The sequence below is a fragment of the Podarcis erhardii genome, assembly GCF_964252035.2.
Source record: "Podarcis erhardii genome assembly, chromosome: W".
Taxonomy (NCBI): domain Eukaryota; kingdom Metazoa; phylum Chordata; class Lepidosauria; order Squamata; family Lacertidae; genus Podarcis; species Podarcis erhardii.
In genome coordinates, this window is record NC_138506.1 from 9,123,888 (window position 1) to 9,145,217 (window position 21,330).

The window sequence follows — 21,330 nt, forward strand, 5'->3', positions numbered from 1 at the left end:
TGGGACGCAAGCAAAGCCGTGATGCGTGGTTTCCTAATACAACAGAATTCCATAAAGAGGAAAAAACAGAATGAGAGGAAAGAGAAAATTTGGAACCTAATAAAAGAAGGGGAGAAGAAACTCAGATCTAAACCTAAGTCTCATGAGATTTTAAGAGAAATAAAGTTTCATCAAACACAATATATGGAACTGATGAATCAGGAAATAGAATGGAAAATAAAACAAATGAGGCAAAAGACCTTTGAGTCAGCAGACAAATGTGGGAAGCTACTGTCATGGCAATTGAAAAAGAGACAAAAGTTGAATATGGTGACATCTCTCGAAGTAGATGGGAAGTTTATTAATAAACCAAATGAGATAAGTAATTGTTTTCAAAGTTTTTTCAAGAAACTGTACAAACAAGGGCCAAAGAATGAACAAGAGATAGAAGAATTTATTGAAAAATATGGCCTGCCAAAAATTTCGGAAAAAAACAGAAGGAGCTTGAATGAGAAAATTACAGATCAAGAAATAGAGGGTGCCATTCAGGATATGCAACTAGGAAAATCACCAGGACCAGATGGGCTGACCGCGAGATACTACAAAGCATTGAAGGAATGGTTAATACAACCATTGAAAGAAGTTTGCAACCAAATCTTGGAGGGGAAAAAGGCTCCCGAATCGTGGAAAGAAGCATTCATCTCACTTATACCGAAATCAGAACTTGAAAAACATCATGTTAAGAACTACCGCCCTATATCACTTTTGAATGTGGATTACAAAATTTTTGCAGACATTTTAGCAAAAAGATTTTAAAAAGTTTTGTTGGAGGAGATTCACAGGGACCAAACAGGCTTTCTACCAGGCAGACAATTGTCAGATAATGTGAGGAACATTATAGATATTTTAGAACTTTTGGAAACTGACATAAATAGAAAAGCTGTGTTGATTTTTGTGGATGCAGAGAAAGCCTTTGACAATATTTGCTGGAGTTTTATGAAGAGGAATCTTCAAGGGATGGGGGTAGGCCAAAATTTTGAAAACGGTATAGGTGCAATATATTCTGAGCAAAAGGCTAAACTAATTGTAAATGGTATGGTCATGGACGAGATCCCAATTGAGAAAAGGACACGACAGGGATGCCCAATATCCCCCCTATTGTTTATATCGGTACTGGAGGTCTTGCTGAATATGATTAGAAGGGACCAGCTGGTTAAAGGAATTCAGGTCGGAACTAAACATTATAAGTTAAGAGCATTTGCAGATGACCTAGTTTTGACATTGCAACAACCAGAAGCCAGTACAAAAAGAGTTCTGGAATTAATTGAAATATTTGGCCAAGTAGCAGGTTTTAAATTAAATAAACATAAGACAAAGGTGCTGGAAAAAAATTTAACGATGGGGGAAAAAGATAGTTTCCAAAGAGAAACCGGTTTGGAAATTGCAAAAAGAGTGAAATATCTGGGGGTGAACTTAACATCTAAGAATGTGAACCTATTTAAAGATAATTATGAGAAATGCTGGTTGGAAGTGAAGAAAGATCTTGATATATGGTCTAGGCTGAGACTTTCCTTGTTAGGCCGAATTGCTGTTATTAAGATGAATGTATTGCCGAGAATGTTATTTTTGTTCCAGACACTGCAAATTTTAGATAAGATGGATTGTTTCAAGAAGTGGCAGAAAGATATATCTAAATTTGTCTGGCAGGGCAAAAAGCCCAGAATAAAATTTAAGATTTTGACTGACGCAAAGGATAGAGGGGGTTTCGCCCTGCCGGACTTAAGACTTTATTATGAAGCAGCAGCTTTTTGCTGGCTGAAACAATGGCTACTTCTTGAGAATACAGATATCTTGGATCTGGAAGGCTACGATAATAACTTTGGTTGGCATGCATATTTATGGTACAACAAGGTAAAGGTTCATAGAAACTTTAAAAACCATATTGTCAGGAAAGCACTCTATAATGTATGGAATCGATATAAAGATTTGTTGGAGAGTAAAACCCCCAGGTGGTTGTCACCAATGGAAGCTAAGGCGGTAAAAAGATTGAACATGGATTCAGACTGGCCAAAATATTGTGAAATTATAGAATATGATGGCGAAAAGTTGAAACTACAGAGTTTTGAGAAATTAAAACCTAAAGTCCGAGATTGGTTACATTATTACCAGATTAATGAGACCTTTAAGCAGGACAGGAAACTAGGATTCCAGAAGGAGAGGTCAAAGTTAGAAACAGAATTGTTAGAACCCAATACTAAGAATTTGTCTAGAATGTATAATCTGCTGCTAAAATGGAACACACAGGATGAAACGGTTAAATCAGCTATGATTAAGTGGGCACAAGATATTGGTCATGATATTATGTTTGCTGACTGGGAGCAGTTATGGACCACAGGTATTAAATTCACGGCATGTAGTGCCTTAAAAGAGAATATAATGAAAATGATCTATAGGTGGTACATGACCCCAGTCAAGCTTGCAAAGATATATCATTTGCCCAATAACAACTGCTGGAAGTGTAATGAATGCGAAGGAACTTTTTATCATCTTTGGTGGACCTGCCCGAAGATTAAGGCCTACTGGGAAATGATCTATAATGAAATTAAGAAAATCCTTAAGTGGACATTTGCAAAGAAACCGGAGGCTTTTCTCTTGGGCATGGTAGGCCAAATGATTCCAAAGAAAGATAGAACATTTTTTATGTACGCAACAACAGCAGCAAGAATTCTTTTGGCAAAGCGTGTTCACATAAAAGAGAGCACGTGTTGCGGTTGGGGCCGAACAAAACCCCATTTTAGTGGCTAGGCCATAGATGGCTAGAGGCCTGGGAGCAGATAGGTGGATGTTGTTACTGGGGCAAATTTGATGTTGCCAATTTTAGGGGTGGGGTCAATGGCTTTATAAGCAGGGTCCACAGCTTTCTCTTTCTCTTTTGCTGTGGACACCGGATCTATCTTTAGCACCGGAGCGAATCAGCAAGAGATTTTGGTTGTATATACCCCTGATTTTCCCCTCTTTTCTTCTTCCTTTCCCCTCTTTGGTTTATCCCCGAGCTACCCCAGTGTAATTAATTTTATTCTTCCTTTCATTATCCTCTCTTACCTTCTCCTTCTGGCCCTTGGGACGCCGGTGGGGGGGGGGTGCAGGACCTCCCGGTCCCGGTCGGCCTATGGCCCGCTCTCGGCCGAGCCGTTGCCTGGGCAGGGGGCGATTGGCCTAAGTCTCCCCACCGGGTCCTGCCCGGTTAGGGCCTGTTTATTTCGGCGCCCCCCCCTTACCCATAAGGAGGCTCCCGGCCCGGATCCGCGGCCTACAGTGTCTGGGCCCGCTTGGGCGGCTGCTGCTCCTCGCGGCCTGCGGCCGGTTGCGGCGCTAGGGAACCCCTTATTCCGCGGCTGGGTTCGGCCCGGCTGCGGCTCCCGGTCACCCCCTCGCCGCTCCCGCTTTCGCACGCGGGCCTCTCCGGGCCTACCGCGCCGCGTCGTTTCCGTCTTTGGCGGCGCGGGGTCTCCCGTGGCTCGCTGCGGCCTGGTCGGGGCCTGTACGGCCTCGGCCGCTTTCCCGGCCTCGGGGCCTGCGGGCGCCGGCCGGTCTAGCGGCCCCGATCCGCGGGCTGCCGCTTCCCGGGGCCCGCTCCGGCTTGCCGCTGCGCGGGCCGCATCTGGCGGCGGCTCCTGGGAGCCCGCGTTCTGCGGCCGGGTTCGGCCCGGCTGCGGTTCGGTCAGCCACCCCATCGCCCGGTCCTACCTTGGCTGGGCCTGCAGCACCGCGCCGCTTCCTTTCAACGGCGCGGGGATCAGTCGGCCCGCCGCGGCCTAGTTCGGGCCTGCGCGGCCTCGGCCGCTCTCCCTGCTTCGGCCCGTGGCCCCGGGAGCCGGTGTGTCCCCCCATTCTTCTGCACACCGGTTTGGGGGCCCACAAGGGGGCCGTATGGGTGGTGGGGCCTTGGGGCTCTGAGCGGGCGGAGCCCTGGTTGGCCGCCTCTGGTTTTGGTGGTGGGTAGTGGTCCTCCATTTTGGGGGGAAAAAATTGGCGCGAATGCCATCTTGCCCCCAATTCTTTTCTTTTCCTTTTGATTTCTGGCTGAGTGGTGACATCTGGTGGCCAGACTGGGTAATTACAGGGTCTGCCTGTAATTCTTGATTTCACTCCGCAGTGGCCTCTAGTGGCCGTTTTGGTATTGCAGGGTGCTGATTTTACCTGCTGGTAGTGTTCCTGGTAATCCCTGTTGCTTATACCGGTCGCATAGGCCTCCTGATACGCTGGCGGTGTTGGGCTATTCCCGTACCTGCTGATTATTTCCTTATTATTCGTTTTAACTACCGTTAATTTATTATTATTATTAATTTTATTACTTTTACAATTGTTTAATTTCAATTAATTTGATTAATTTGGTCCGGATTTTTAACCCCCCCCCCCCTTTTAATTGATTTTCTGTTTAAGCCTACAGCAGGAATGGCTCCAAAGAAGGCAACAGGGAAGTCTGGTCCTGCTCTTACTGCAAAGCGGCCCATAAAAGGCCCATCGCAGGCTCTGCGTTCCCAGCAACCTGCTCAGTCTCTACGACGCATCCGGTCCATGGTCTCCAGCCTGGCGGGTGACCCAGTGGCCTTGGCAAGGGTGGAGTCCGAGATGGATGGTCTGCTCCGCCGCTCCTCTACCCCGTCGTCATCCTCTGCAATATTGAGTCCTACCTTAGGTGCATCGCCTCCGGTGGCGTCATCTAGTGAAGATGAAGGAGGAACATCGTTAGCTGGGGGGTTGTTGCATGATAGTCAAACAGCACGCACCCCGGTCTTACCTGCGTCGCAGGTTACTGTGGTGAGGGGTCGTGGCCATACCAGGGTTGGGGCCAGCAGGAGAGGATCAGCGCGGGACTGCGTGACGGGGGCTTCTCCTCCGCGGTCTTCGGTAGCAAGGATTCAGGCGCCGGGTCATTCACAGTCAGTTTCTTGTCAGTCGATCCCAGGTGCGGTGCAGCAGGCTGATGTATCGGAATCTTCAGTGGAGGATAGCCTTCCCCTACCGCCGAGATCATCTTCTGGTGGGCTCCGTCGCCGCAAGAGAAGCTCCAAGAGGCGTGCCAAGAGGAGACGTAGAGGCACCTCGTCTTCTTCTTCAGGTACTTCCTCACAGAGTTCTAGTAGTGACGAGGAAGCGTCCCTTAAGCTCTACTGGGGGTTCGGGGAGACCTCGGGGCTCCCAAAATGGGTGTGGGAGCGGAGGGCCAACTCCCATAGGGCCAAGTATGGGGCGGTTCAGGATTGTCGTGATGGGGCACTGGTGCCTGACGTGAAAGTCTCCACCAATTCGGCCAGGGATATCATCCCTGGGGCCCACCTGTCTGCCAAATTGCGGTCCAGGATCCTGGATGGCCGCTATGTTGATATTTTCTGCCTTGCCCCCCCGCTCGAAGGTCAGGAGCCCTTAGACAAGGGTCTGCCGGTGTCTAGGAAGCGGACGGTCTTGCCAAAAGCAGATAGGACTTTTGAAAGGTGGTTAGATAGCTTCCAGGTCTTTGCTGGAGTTGTGTCTGCAGCTTATCCCAGGAGATCCCTGCATCTGTGGGTATATCTGTCAATTGTCCGTTCGGCCTTTACTATGGCCGGGGAGACCGCTGCACTGGCCTACGATCAGAACTTCAGACGTAGGGCTGCCAAGATCCCCACAGCCCGATGGGATCGGAAAGATTTGGACGTTTGGACCACTTATGTGGCCCCCCGCATCGATAAGAAGCTTCCCGACCCGCAGAAATTCAGGGCAGCCCCGGCTAGGTTGGGCCGCAAGCAGTTCTGCTGGGACTTTAATAAGGGTGCCTGCTCGCGGCAGCCTTGTAAATACGCACATGTGTGTGACAAGTGTTCGGGGAACCATCCTGCTTCCACGTGTGCAGGGGGTCGCCGCCCCTTTCGAAAAGGGGGGGGCTCTCAGCAGCCTCCAAAAACCGCTGCCCAGGCCCCTGCTGTTGGAGCAGGAAAGTAGAGTCTTATCCTCCTTAGCTTACACCCCGGTAAGGTTACAACCGTTGCTATCATTGTTAGAATCCTACCCTGATACCAAATCGGCGTCCTATTTGCGCGAGGGTTTTTCCGTAGGTTTCAGAATCCCGGTAGTTTCCACCCCTGTGGCTAGGAACCCAGCTAACCAGAAATCGATCAAGGATATGCCAGAAGTAGCGCGCAAGAAAATTGAAAAAGAATTGGCTTTACGTCGCATGGCCGGTCCTTTTGCCGCCCCTCCTTTTCCCAAGTTCCACATTTCGCCGTTGGGTATAGTTCCCAAAAAAGCTCCGGGGGAATTCCGCCTAATCCATAACCTCTCTCATCCTACAGGCACGTCAGTAAATGACGTGATTCCCCCGGAGCTTTGCTCGGTAAAATATGCTTCTCTTGATCACGCGATCAAGATGATTCGGAAATTTGGGCCGGGCGCCTTACTGGCGAAATGCGACATCGAATCGGCTTTTCGGCTGCTTCCGATCCATCCCGACGATTTTTGGTTGCTGGGATTTCAGTTTGAAGGAGGATTCTATTTTGATAAGGCTATGCCCATGGGCTGCTCGGTTGCCTGTGCGGCTTTTGAGTGTTTCAGTTCCTTTTTAGAGTGGGCCTTGCGTGATAAGACCGGGCTGGGCGGAGTCACGCATTATCTTGATGATTTTTTGGTCGCCTCGGCAGGCAATACAGGGGACTGCGTGGCGTTATTACAGGCCTTTGCTTCCTTAACGGAAGATCTGGGCGTCCCTTTAGCGGCTGGAAAGACCGAGGGTCCTTCTACGCAGCTGACTTATTTGGGTATCTTGTTGGATACTGTGGCCCAAACTTCCAGCTTACCACCTGAGAAGATAATCAATTTGAAAAAGGTTATTAAGGATCTTCTCCCCTTAAAAAAGGTTACCTTGCGGCAGCTTCAGTCGTTGCTGGGCCATCTGAATTTTGCGTGCAGGGTGGTCTCCCCTGGGCGACCATTTTGCTCCCGCTTGGCCAAACTTACCTCGGGCTTGCAAGCCCCGCATCACAGGGTACGCCTTCCTAGTCAGGTGCGGGCTGACCTTGGTATTTGGTTGGAGTTTCTGGAGGACTTCAATGGGGTGTCCTTGTGGCAGGACACATTGAACCTGCACAACGACTTTCAGGTACATTCTGACGCTGCTGGGTCTTTGGGGTTTGGCTTGTATTGGGACGGCAGGTGGTGTGCTGAGCGCTGGCCGCCCGCTTGGCAGGGGCAGGCTATTACTCGGGACCTAACTTTTCTCGAGTTTTTTCCTATTGTAGTGGCAGTGCACTTGTGGGTCGAGCATTTCAGGGATCATCGTGTTTGTTTCTGGACTGATAACCAGGCAGTGGTGCAGGTATTGGCAAGGCAGTCCTCACGGTCCCCTAGGGTATCTGCCCTCCTAAGGGCCTTCGTGCTGCATTGCTTGCGTTTTAATATTGTGTTTTCTGCCCGTTTTGTCCCGGGAATTTCTAACGAGATTGCTGATGCTCTGTCCCGTTTTCAGATGCAGCGATTCAGGTCCCTGGTGCCAGTGGCTCGAGACCGTCCGGAAATTTTCCCGGATCATCTCTGGAACCTTGGCAGAACTTAGTTTTACAGGGAGTAGCTGCATCTGTTGCACCCTCTACCTTGAGGTCCTATGAGAAGGCCTGGGCGGACTTTCTTTTATTTAATGGGCAGTCTTTTGGGGAAATTACCACATCCCATTCCACCTCTCAGGTGCTCCGGTATCTGGCACATTTATTCCAGATGCGTCGGGCGGTTAGGACCCTTCGACTGCACTCAGCAGCAATTTCCTTTTTTAACAGGGCATATTTTAACAAGGACCCATGTCAGAAGTTTGTTGTCCGTAGGGCCTTGGAGGGATGGGGGCGACTCACTCCTTCCAGGCCCATTCCCAGACGCCCCATTACATTTGAATTGCTAGCGCAAATGCGGTCTAAACTGCGGAGCGTCTGTTGGTCCAAATTCGAGGCTCGGCTATTTTCAGCAGCCTTTTCTTTAGCTTTCTTTGGGGCCCTGAGAGTCGGTGAGGTGGTCCTTGAGCCTAAGCAGGACTGAGGCTCAAGGGGTTTGCTGATACAGGACGTCAGTGTGTCTTCACGTGACCTGCAGGTTAATGTCAGGAATTCAAAGACAGACCAATTGGGTAGGGGTGCCATTATTACGCTCCCTGCAACTGGTGAAAGTGGCCCTTGCCCGGTGAAAGACCTGACCAAGTATCTAGCCCTGCGTCCCGGCGGTGAAGGGCCCCTTTTCGTTCACGAAAATGGCCGCCCGCTGGCGAGACACCAGTTTACAGGTGTGTTGCGCAAAGCTGTCGCGGCTTGCGGCCTTCCGGCTCCGGAGTTCGCCCCTCACTCCTTTAGGATTGGAGCTGCTACAACCGCTGCCCACTGGGGTTTGTCGGTAAAAAGGATAAAGGACCTGGGTCGATGGAGATCGGACGCATTCAAGGTCTATGTGCGGAAATAATTTGTTATTATGCTTACATGTGTGTGTTTAACCCTAGGTCGGGCTGCTATCCATATCTGGATAGTAGGGCACAGTATTGTGCACTGGGCTGCGGACAGAGCTCACCAGTCCGGACTGGGTGAAGGCCTGGGATTCCCGCAGCATGTACACGTGTCCTGGATCTCCAGAAGGGGGATGCTGTGGAGAGAATTTTTACCTCTCATACGAAGGCGTGTCCTCCAGTTCGGCCCTCCCTCGGCGATCGTGGTGCAGCTCGGGGAGAATGATATGGTTGCATCTTCCTGCTACGGGCTGCGTGTTGCCATTTTACAGGACCTGGGGGAGCTGGCGGCACTGGTGCCGACATCTAAGTTAATTTGGTCACAGCTACTTCAGCGCCGCATTTGGCGAGGTAGTCCTTGCCCTGCTGCCACCGAACGTGCAAGGAAGCGGATTAATTCCGCAGCAAGCAAGCTGGTGGTGAATCTGGGCGGGTTCGTTATTCCTCACCCTCTGATTTCATTCAAGGCGATTGAATTTTATAGGGATGACGGGGTTCATCTCTCGCCAGTTGGGAATGATGTGTGGTTGGATGCGATGGTGTCCAGGCTGAGGGTGTGGCTTAATTTGTGAGTGGTTGGCGGCGAGCGTAAGGGCTCGAATGGCGGTTAGGCATTGGTTAAAATTGGTTGGTGGAGGGGTATGGATTGGCTGTGCCTGCCCCTCCAATGCTGCTGCTGACGGGTATTCCGTTAAAGGAATTCTGAAGCTTACCATCCCCTTTGTCCAAACCCTGACGGCAGGGTGCGGGCCGCGTAAGCTTCAAGGAACATGCGCGGAGTAGCTGAGGGCCTGTGACGCAGCTCCAGCTGACTCTGTCCCGTGTTCCTCCGGGACTGACTAGGGAGTCAGTGCTGTCCCCCATGGCGGGGGGTGACAGATAGTCATAACCAATGCCTAAGCAACCACTCTCAATTTGTATGCAAATAAAGTTGTGGCCAAAATTATGCCAAAAACCTTAAACAAAAAATTACGTGTGATGTGTGAGTTATTGGGGAAGGGGTTTTGGGGGACCTCAACACGCAAAGTATTGGAAGACTAAAGAACTACCTACTCTGGAAGAATGGCAGACCAAGGTGACTGAATTTATGGGACTGGCAGAGATGACCGGCAGAATTCGTGACCAGAGGAGAGAGACAGTGGAAGAGGACTGGAAAAAATTTAAAATTTATCTTAAAAATTGTTGTAAAATTTCGGAATGTTAAGATGTCAAGGGATTTGATATAAAGAATTACAGCTGTAAAAATTTAAGCTTAAGAAAATTTTAAAGAGAATTAAATATAAAAATGGATGAAGGATTGCTAAAAATTTTAAAACAAGGATGCAGTGAAGGGGAGGTATGGGGAAGTCGTGTTATGTTTGTTTGTTTTTTGTTTATGTCGTAAAATTAATAAAAATTATTTTAAAAAAAACACGAAGTGGGCTGGACGCCAGGACTTATCTGAGCAATAAATCTACTTCCAAAATCTGGGCCTCAGGTGGCCCGTTTTAGCTTCTGAATCTGTAACATTGATGAGTTAAGCCAGTGAGAGCTGCTGTGGTGCAGTACTTAAGAGTGTCAGATTTAGGGCAGAGGAGAGTCAGGTTCCATTGCCAACTCTGCCACTCTCTGGGTGATCTTGGACCAGCCATACCCTTCCTACCTAACCTACATTGCACGTTTTTCATGAGGATAAAGAGATGGGGGAGACCACGTGAACTTCCTTGAGATCCTTGGGAGGAAAGGTGGGGTGGCAATTAAATAAATAAATGCAACCTACCTTGTCCGTGTGCTCTAAGAGGGGCATCTTGCACTGAATTTCTTTTTCTTTTCTTTTTTGCATTTGCTTTCCTTTTTAAAAAAAATTATTAGGCATTTAAGCAAAACATATTATCCAAAAACATGTCTTCCTTAATATTTTCCCCATTTTCCTCCCTCCCCCACCCTCCCCTAAAAAGCCCCCACCCCACCCCCCCACCCCCTGACTTCCCTCAGTTCCAATCTTTGGTTTCTCTATGAATGCTATTCTCTGCATGTTACAAAGTTGTATAAATCCTTAAGTTGTCTAACTGATTATTGTCAATAAAGAGTTTGTGAGTGTTTATTCAAAACCTGCCGAAGAGTCGAATTCACTTTGTTGCTTCTTCAAATAGTTTATAAAGGGTTCCCATTCATCTTTTTTTTTTTTTTTTTACAGCCGTTCCCATTCATCTTTGATGTCACAGTTATCCTTGTCCTGTAGCTTATGTGTCAACTTTGCCAGTTCTGCATAGTCCATCAGTTTCTCTTGCCATGATTCTTTAGTTGGGATTTCTTCAGTCTTCCATCCTTGTGCTATTAAGACTCTCGCGGCCGTTGTTGCATACATGAAGATGTTTTTCAGCTTTTTTGGCAGGTCTTTCCCTACGATCCCTAACAGAAATGCTTCAGATTTTTTAACAAACGTTAAGTGGAACATTTTCTTCACTTCATTGTGTATCATTTCTCAAATTTTTTTTATTACATTACAATCCCACCACATATGATAAAATGTCACCTCCTTTTCCTTACATTTCCAACATATATTTGAACTAGTTTTGTACATTTTCCCTAACTGCACTGGTGTCATATACATCTTCTTCATATAATTCTCCTTCAACAGGGAACAGTCTGTAAATTTTATTTCAGTTTTCCTTAACTTTCCCCAATCTTCCATCATAATATTGTGGCCTAAATCTTGTGCCCATTTAATCATGACTGATTTTACCTCTTCATCTTACGTCTCCCATTCTAATAGTATGCTGTAAGCGGCCTTCAGTAATTTCACTTTCCCTTCAATCACTTCCGTTTGGAATCTAGATCTTGTGTAGCTAAATCCTTTCTTACTGTCTTCTTTATATGTTTCGTATAATTGTCGCTAGTGCAAGCAACTCTGAAAATGATCTTTGATCTCGTCATAATCTCTTAATTTCCATTTTCCATCATGATCCTTTAATAGATCAACATATGTGAGCCATTTTCCTTTCTTTCCAAGTGGTTTGAGTATTAATGCTTCATGTGGTGAAATCCACCAAGGGGTCTTTTGTTCCAATAAATCTTTATATCTCTCCTATACTCTCATTAATGATTTCCTAATTATATGGTTATAGAAACTTCTGTGAATCTTCCCTTTCCCATACCATAAATATGCATGCCAACCAAATCTATTGTCATGTCCTTCTAATTCTAATGTGTCTTGCTTATCCAACCTCATCCAGTCCCTGATCCATACCAAACAAGCAGATTCATAATACAGTTTAAGGTCAGGATTTTGCACTGAATTTCAGCAAGTTCTGCAGGTTGAGAACTGTCTGCTGAAGTGGAGCTGCTCTCTCTTTAAAAATCCCTGCACATAAAAAAATAGCACGCTAGGGAGAAGGCTCAGCAAGAATCCCTCTGCAGTCTTGAAAGCAGTCCAGTCCACGCCTCACCCCATGAGAAAGACACAATGGATGGGCTGTCTGATGCACTCATCTACCCTGAGGGGCATCGGTTCTGCAATGTCCCAAGCCCAAAGTGGCAGTGCCTGGATCTTTTATCAAGTAATTCCAGGGACTAAATTGTTGTCCCGTGTACTTGAAAGGCATGTGCTTTGCCATTGAGCTGTGGCTCCTTCATGTCTGGTACTTCTTAAAATCCTTGCACCTCGGCATAATTATTTATTAATAATACGGTCGTTGCTCAGTTACCAAGGACAGACCAACAGTGGACATTTCTCCATATTCATTTCTCCCTATTTAAAATATGTAGCAGAGCACAGGACCCTTCCATCCACCTCAGCATATTGTTCGCACTGGCTGGCTGAGGCTCTCTGGTTTTTCAGACGGGTCTCTCCCAGCCCTACTTGAAGCTCCTAGGGATTGAACCTGGGACCTCTTGTAGGCAATCACATGCTGAGCTTACTGCCTGTCATTAACAGAGAGTACGCAACACTTTACAAAAGCAAACAGGAGGGGTAGGGTCCCTTGCAGGTTCCTCAAGGGTTCCCTGATGGGGAAAGGCCAGGGAGGAATGGGTGATCCCTGGTCAGCTCCAGCCTTTTGACTCTGTGAAATCCAATTTAAAACTCTTTGTCTCTTGGAAGGCCTGTCCATGACGCTGCAGCAAATGACAACTTGGAGATCATGTGGCTCCTGCTGTCTTACGGTGCTGACCCAACCCTGGCTACATATTCGGGGCAGACTGCCCTGAAGCTGGCCAGCAGCGAAAACATGAAAAACTTCCTTAATGGTAGGTTTCCATTTGTCAAAGGTAAGGCAGCAATTTTATTCCCCTGCACACACCCACCCTGGCCATTGGATACTAGATATGACGTATGTGTTGCTGCAGTCGAAAATGCACATGGGTTTTGCAGGGAAAGTGCTTGATTTGCACTAAAGGACATCATTCTGCAGGATATATGCATGCTTCAATGGGTTGATTCTGGTGCTTAGTTTTCCCTCTAAGGAGGGCTTTGGACGGATTCATGTTGGAGGGCTCTGTCTTGAAAACATTAGACTAGAATCCTACATGAATCTTGCTAGAAGGTGAGCAAAAGACGAATATTTTTGCTGTCATTAAAGGCTTGCAAAGTTCAATGTGGATTTATCATAACATCACAATCTTTTGTGATAAATCCACATTGAATTATCCCTTTAATCCAGGGTTTCCCAAACTTTGGTCTCCAGCTGTGGTTTTTTTTTTTTTTTGGACTACATTTCCCATCATCCCTGACCACTGGTCCTGCTAGCTTGTGGTGATGGGAGTTGTAGTCCAACGACAGCTGGAGGCACAAGTTTGGGAAACCCTGCTTTAATCAGTCTTTATGGCAAGGATTGTGGAGCCTTCATCCTGCAGGCCAATCTTGGGTCCAGTTTGGCCCATGAGGCCATTTCCTCTAAACTGTGCCCCCTCTGGTCAGTCACCTGACATCACTTTGATGGGTGGGTGAAATCAGCTGATGGGCTGTTCAGTTCTGCATGGGCTGTGCCTGCCTGTTCCCCACATGGAGCTGGTATGCTCAGCCAAAGCATCAGTATTTTAAGTGCCCACCCATCACCTGATGAGAGAGAGTTCAGTTCTGCTCCTTGCTGCTTCCTGGTGACTTTTTCCTTCCGCAAGTTAACTTAAACAGGTGGGCAAGATTGCCTACTTAATGGTCACCCGATGGCAGATGGGTTGCCTCTGCCTACCTGTAAAAGTTCAGCCACAAGGATGGGGAGAGATAAAATATCTGGCACACCAGGTCAAAAATTCCCCCATCTTACTCTCTGGGAACCTTGCCTAAGCACCTGAAAACACATTGACATCTCAGCTTCCTTTATTCCATTTTATCTTCTTGCAGATTACCTCTTGGATCTGCAGGGTCGAGCTAAAGGGGACCCCCATACAGCCTGGGATTTTTACAGCAGCACTATATTAGGTGAGTAGACCCCACCTACCTCTTTTCCCTGCTCCCTGGAACAACAAGTAGTGGAGCTGATTGGCTTCCCTCCATCCTTAGAGGCAGGATGTTTGGAGCAAGGGAATGAAGTGCAGGGCATTTTTTATTTGTTTCCCAAGCACTCTGTCTTTTGGTCTTAAACCACTTGCTCCTGCAGCGTACTGAGTGGAGGAGACAGATCTTCAAAGATGTGTTTGAACCATTTTCTTCAAATGGTGGGTGATTTTGCTCAGTTACTGCCCTTTGAAGAAACTGGTTTGGTTGACCCTTCAAGCTCAAGACATATTGGTCTCACAAGTGCACCTTGGGATGTTTCTGTTGGGATACTGCCAAGGAGACGGAGGCATCAGGCAGGCCCCCAGTCGCCTCCAGACGATCACCGGTCTCCCGTGGAACAGCATCAGTCAATTAGCGACACGAGCCTCAAAGACATTCCAAGGCCCGTGCACACCCTTTCAGCAGTCTCCACAACGAAAGATGTAGACAGGAGAGCATATTTACAGCTTTATTCAACGTAGATCAGAACAAAGGAAAAACATGACTGCTTGCCTCCGTGTCCAGGAAAACAGCCAGAACAAAAGCTATATACAAAACGCAAGTTCCCAGCGAGAGCTGGAATGAAACAGGAATGTGATACACAACAATCATGCCTGACCATTTAAGGTGGAACGAAACTATATCCTAACATCCTCCCCCTTTCCGTGTAACCTGTAGTACCTGTGGTTCAATCCAATTGCAACATCTGTACATAAACCTTAAGTTGCGTGGCAAGTCCCCTCCCCCAAGAGAAATGAAGACACTGGACACATTATTTAAGGTTAATGGGCATAAAAAGGCCACAACTTTATTGATTACAGAATTGGAAGGTATTGGCCTTAGGCATTGGCTCCTATCGACTACCCGGCATGGAAACCGGGAAGGGTTGTCCACAAGCCGTGGGGGTCCTGTTGAAGTACGCCAACTAGGATCCCACGGGTGTCACCGCTCGGGGGCGTGCCGGGGGCCCTGACCTCCCTAGGCTTCAGACAAGGCAACGCCCCCCAGAGTCCTCTACCGGACTACCCTTTCCATTGGGGAAGGTGATGGTGCTTCCTTCCCCCCATTCATTTGCATAACAATTGACCCCTGCCAATGCCTAACCGCCAATACCGAGGAAGTTGTGACGTTTGCTATGAGGTAGGCGAAAAAACCAAAAGGCTCGAAGTGTGCCAAATTGGAAAAATTCCTACCAGGCCCCTTGCGGCGACCAACCAAAGTCCATAGCAAGGCCATAGCTACCTAAACCTAAAGGGTGGGTGGGATGGGAAAACCGCTCGGCCGGGAAAGGTGAAAGAGGGCGGTCCCCGGGCGTGCCTGGCCTTAAATGGGCTAGGCCACACCTCCCCGGCCCGCCAATTGGCGGGTGGGGTGGAAGGCACGCCTGGGGATTCCCTCTTCACGCGGGGGCCAGGTCCCACCCCCGCGTGAGTGGGAGGAGGGAGGAGGGTTTCTGCCCGCAACGCCCTCTCCTCCCAGTCCGGTCAGAAATGGCTTTGTTCTCTGTTAACAACCTTAGACAACAGATCTGTAGGAATTTCATTTCCTGGCATGTAGGACACCTGAATGAGTCCTTTCTGAATACACTCTCTTGCACAATGTAACTTAATCTGCAAGTACTTGGTTCTTTGCTTGCAACTCTCTGAGTTCAGCAAAGCCAAACAGGATCTATTGTCTTGATACACCTGTATAGGACATTTCACAGAAACTCCGATGTCCTGAAACAGTTGCATCAACCATTCACAACCCATGAGTGAAAATGACAGGACATTGAGTTCTGCTTCACAGGAACTTAGGCTTACTGTTGTCTGCTTCTTGCACAGCCAGTCAAACAGACAGTGGTTGTACATGTAGCATGCTCCAGAAGTGCTTGTACCATCCGTGGTGTCACTTCCTTTTTTTAAAAAAAATAATATTTATTAGAGTTTCCAATAAAAACATATAAACACAAACAACAATAAAAACATACACAAACAAAAAGCAAAAAAACAAGTATAATTTCAAACCTTATTTTCTTAAACCTAACTTCCCCGACCTCCTCATACCTCCCCCTTCTGTATTCTAATTTCATTATCTAATCAGCAAATCTATTCCCTTGTTTCCCATAGTTTTTGATAGTTCTGTTCTTTTTCCTTAATCAACACCCCTGAAAACCACATAGTTTTTAAACCCATGTCATTCTAGCCTTCATTAATTTTATAGTATTTATTAAGATAGTCTTTAAATTTCTTCCAATCTTCTTCCACTGTCTCTTTCTCCTGGTCTCGGATCCTGCCAGTCATCTCTGCCAGTCCCATGTAGTCTGTCATCTTCATCTGCCATTCTTCCAGAGTGGGTAGATCTGGTGTCTTCCAATACTTTGCAATAAGTATCCTTGCTGCTGTTGTGGCATACATAAAAAAAGTTCTATCCTTCTTTAACACCACATGGCTAACCATACCCAGGAGAAAGGCCTCTGGTTTCTTCAAGAAGGTATATTTAAATACCTTTTTCATTTCATTATATATCATTTCCCAGAAAGCCTTGATCCTCGGGCATGTCCACCAAAGGTGAAAGAATGTACCTTCATTTTCTTTACATTTCCAACATTTATTATCTGATAAGTGGTAAATTTTTGCAAGCTTGACTGGGGTCATGTACCACCTATACATCATTTTCATAATATTCTCTCTCAAGGCGTTACACGCCGTAAATTTCATACCGGTGGTCCACAACCTTTCCCAGTCAGCAAACATAATGTTATGTCCGATATCTTGTGCCCACTTAATCATAGCTGATTTAACCGTTTCATCCTGTGTATTCCATTTCAGCAGCAAGTTATACATTTTTGACAAATTCTTAGTTTTGGATTCTAACAATTCTGTTTCCAGTTTTGATTTTTCCACCTGAAAGCCAATTTTCTTATCCAACTTATAGACCTCCAATATTTGATAGTAGTGAAGCCAATCTCGCACTTTATCTTTTAGTTTCTCAAAACTCTGCAATTTCAGTTTATTACCCTCCTGTTCCAAAATTTCCCAGTATTTCGGCCATTTAGACTCCATATTAAGCCTTTTCACTGCTTTTGCCTCCATTGGTGACAGCCACCTTGGAGTTTTGTTCTCCAACAGATCTTTGTATTTAATCCAAACATTATACAATGCTTTCCTGACAATATGGTTTTTAAAACCTTTATGAGCTTTAACCTTGTCATACCACAAATATGCATGCCACCCAAAAAAATTATTGAAACCTTCCAAATCTAAAATATCTGTGTTCTCAAGAAGCAGCCAATCTTTTAACCAGCAGAGAGCTGCTGATTCATAATAAAGTTTCAAATCTGGCAGGGCAAATCCCCCCCTTTCCTTTACATCAGTTAAAATCTTAAATTTTATTCTGGGTTTTTTGCCCTGCCAGATAAATTTAGAAATATCTTGCTGCCAACCCTTGAAACATTCCATCTTATCCACGATTTGCAATGTTTGGAACAGAAACAACATTCTAGGCAATACATTCATCTTTATAGGGTGAGTAGGTCTCGTGGTAATCCTGTCCTGGTACCTGTGAAAAACCTCTAGCGACCAATCTGGCTTTGTGCCTGACAACCTTGCCAATCTGGTCTGTCTTGGCCTTGAAGACCCATTTGCTGCCAACCAGCCTCATTTCTGGGACTACTGGGATTAGCTCCCAGGTTTGGTTCCTATTCAAGGAATCAGCTTCAGCCTTCATGGCATTAAGCCATGGCTCAGCATCTTTAGAGGTCAACTCCTGAACCTCTTTGAAGCTTGAAGGTTCCCACACCTTCTCTAAGCTACTAAGAACAGCAGTTGTTGTCTTAGCAAACCCATTAGCAAATCTCTTTGGAGGTTTGCCTTTTGCGTGGACAGGCGGAGTCCCCAGATCCCGAGTGGTCCCCCCCCGTCATGTGGAATAACGACTCTAGACAACGTGCTATGGGATTAAATTGGCCACAACTTTATTAAATTTCAAATGTGGGTAGACCTTGGCTCAGGCATTGGGCGTTCTCCCTCCCTAGTCCCCAGCCGGGGACCTAGGGAGCATCAGGGTTATCCAGTGTGTGTGGGGGGGATGGGCCGGCTCTGGAGAACATATGTTCAAGCAGAGATAGCCGCCCCCGTTACGCCGCCGCAGGGGAGAGCAATGACGACCTTTCGGCGTACGGCCAAAGCCTCCCTTCAAAAACCCCTTTAACGGGGAACCCTAGTATCGCCGCCGCAAAGAGGAAGATGGACTAAAGGATTCCGCCCAAGGCCTGATACCGCCAAAGTTGTGACGTTTTGCTACGGGAAAGGCGAAACCTGCCAATGCAGGGAAATTCCTTTCCGGCCCTTTAACAGCGACCTTATCGTAGCAGCGCCCGCATACCTGTGGAGACAGGTTAACCTGCAAAACCTATGAAGAAAAGTTAACCTGCAAAAGAAGACATTAACTGAGGGTGGGTAGGGTGGGAGAAGCTCTGGAGCCAAGTGAGGATTACCAATTAAGATCCACCCTCTATTGTGTGGGCAGGTAATCCCTCCCCTTACCTGGCCTGGTTTCCCTGGCAACGCTTCCCCCAGGTGGGATTGGACAACTCACTGGGGTAGGCGGGGACCTCCAGGTATCCCACCTGAGGGAAGGCAAAGCCTATGCTGATGGGGCCACTCCAGATCCAGGGCTGCACGCGTCCACGCAAAAGGCGCCCCCCGTTTTAAGTGGGGAGCGGTCATTGTGGCCCTTTCAGATCTGCGTACTAGACGCAAGTCTTCTACACTCATCTTCTCCTTCTTAGGAGAAAAGTGACCAATGGTGAACAGTGGTTCTCCCAGTTCAGTTTCAGACGCATCAGATGGTCTGACTGAGGCCTTTGCGCTCTTGTAGTCTGCTGTGTCATCACTGTCGCTGACAACAGCAGCAGCGCTGTGCACTGAGCTGGAATCCAAACTCTGATCATCATCTTCAGCTTCCTCTTCTACCTCTTCATCATCTGCTTCTTTCACATCATCTTCATCCTCCTCTGAGTGACTTTGGAAAATTCCCACATTTCCCCCCCAACTTAGGATTGTACTCAACACTCTTTGTGAACCTAATGGACTTTGAGTCAGTCATGAATACCCTGTATGCACCTTTTTCGTACCCCGTGAACAAATCATGTGCCCCACACTTCCCAAGCTTGCTGTTCTGTGGGGTGTGTACCCACATGTCAGAACCAAATATTCTCATGTGCTTGACGTAAGGTTTCTTACCAAACATCTTCTCATAGGGAGTACAACCAATAGGTGATGACAGTCTCCTATTATAGGAATAAAGGAAACACGATAAAGCTTCAGCCCAATATTTCTCAGGGAGATTGGCATCATGCAGTAAGGTTTTTAGGCCTTGCAGCAAAGTCTGGCTTGCTTGCTCACAAAGTCCATTCTCCCATGGAGATCTGGGACTTGAGAGGCTATGCTGGTTTCCCTTCTCAGTCAGGAAAGCTTCAAACTGCTGAGAAGTGAATTTCACCACCTCAGTCAGAAAATAAACAGCCAATGCGTTTATTGTGAGCATTCTCCAACCAAGCACAGAACGCCTTGAACTTAGGAAATGCTTCTGACATCTACTGGAGCATAAACACATGAATGTACCTGGAAAAAGAATCAATTAAAACCATGAAGTATCTTGCTCCACCCAAAGAGGGTGTAAGTGGACCAACCAGGTCTGCGTGGACTAGCTGATATGGTTTGGAAGCCTGTCTCCTAGACACCTTGCCTTTCGGAGCAACCTTCACCTTGTTCTCTGCACAAGACACACATTTCTTGTGAAACTTACAGGGCTTGATGTTCAAACCCTGAACCATTCCAGGCATCTTGGCCAGTGCCTGCCAAGACATGTGACGTTTTTGCATACTTTTTAACACTGTATCACCAATGCCATATTATTTTTATATCCAACATCATTTTAGCATTCATAAACCTTGCAGTATTTCTGCAGATAAGTCTTAAACTTCTTCCAGTCCTCTTCCACCGCTTCTTCTCCCAGGTCTCGGATTCTGCCAGTCATTTCTGCCAATTCCATATAGTCTATTACTTGCATCTGCCATTCTTCCAAGGTGGGCAAATCTTGTGTCTTCCAGTACTTTGCGATGAGTATTCTTGCTGCTGTTGTCGCATACATAAAAAACGTTCTATCTTTCTTTAACACCAATTGGCCGACTATGCCCAAGAGAAAGGCCTCTGGTTTCTTAAGGAAGGTATATTTAAATACCTTTTTCAGTTCATTATATATCATCTCCCAGAAAGCCTTAATCTTCGGGCACATCCACCAAAGGTGAAAGAATGTACCCTCAGTTTCTTTACATTTCCAACATTTGTTATCAGGCAGATGGTAAATTTTAGCAAGCTTGACTGGGGTCATGTACCACCTATAAATCATTTTCATAATATTCTCTCTTAAGGCATTACATGCCGTAAATTTCATACCGGTGGTCCACAACTTTTCCCAGTCAGCAAACAAAATGTTATGACCTATGTCCTGTGCCCATTTAATCATAGCTGATTTAACTGTTTCATCCTGAGTATTCCATTTCAACAGCAAGTTATACATTCTTGAAAGAATCTTAGTTTTAGGTTCTAACAGTTCTGTTTTCAGTTTCGATTTCTCCACCTGGAAGCCCAATTTTTTATCCAAATTATAGGCCTCTCTTATTTGATAATAATGAAGCCAATCTCGCACTTTATCTTTTAGTTTCTCAAAACTCTGCAATTTCAATGTATCTCCTTCTTGTTCTAGTATCTCCCAATATTTCGGCCACTTGGCCTCCATACTGAGTCTTTTCAGAGCCTTAGCTTCCAAAGGTGACAACCACCTTGGGGTCTTATTTTCCAATAAGCCTTTGTATCTTGTCCAGACATTAAACACCGCTTTCCTGACAATATGATTTTTGAATGCTCTATGAGCTTTAACCTTGTCGTACCATAGATATGCATGCCACCCAAAAGCATTATTAAAACCTTCTAGATCCAAAATGTCAGTGTTCTCAAGAAGTAGCCAATCTTTCAACCAGCAGAATGCTGCTGATTCATAGTAAAGCTTAATGTCTGGCAGGGCAAACCCTCCTCTTTCCTTTACATCAGTTAGTATTTTAAATTTTATTCTGGGCTTTTTGCCCTGCCAGACAAATTTAGAAATATCTCTCTGCCACCTCTTGAAACAATCCATCTTGTCCACAATCTGTAAAGTTTGAAACAGAAATAACATTTTTGGCAATACATTCATCTTTATAGCTGCAATTCGACCCAACAAGGAAAGCTTCAAATTAGACCAAATTTCTAAATCTTTTTTAACTTCTGACCAACATTTCTCATAATTATCTTTAAATAAATTCAAGTTTTTTGCAGTCATGTTAATCCCTAGGTATTTCACT

The 21,330-nt window shown here is 46.4% G+C and overlaps 2 protein-coding genes across 2 annotated transcripts in view; both read left to right on the plus strand.

Annotated features, from left to right (window-relative positions):
* The window catches only part of LOC309333254 (BCL-6 corepressor-like protein 1), a 120,978-nt gene that overhangs the window by 84,271 nt on the left and 15,377 nt on the right, over window positions 1–21,330 (plus strand). The window contains 2 exon segments of the mRNA XM_081846676.1: window positions 12,573–12,718; window positions 13,812–13,889. Of these exon segments, the coding sequence (XP_081702802.1) occupies window positions 12,573–12,718; window positions 13,812–13,889 (224 nt within the window).
* On the plus strand, window positions 4,589–9,453 carry LOC309333152 (uncharacterized protein). The gene is made up of 2 exons (XM_081846556.1): window positions 4,589–5,101; window positions 8,489–9,453. Exons 1-2 carry the CDS (start codon window positions 4,612–4,614, stop codon window positions 9,061–9,063), a joined length of 1,065 nt encoding a protein of 354 aa, XP_081702682.1. The 5' UTR covers window positions 4,589–4,611; the 3' UTR covers window positions 9,064–9,453.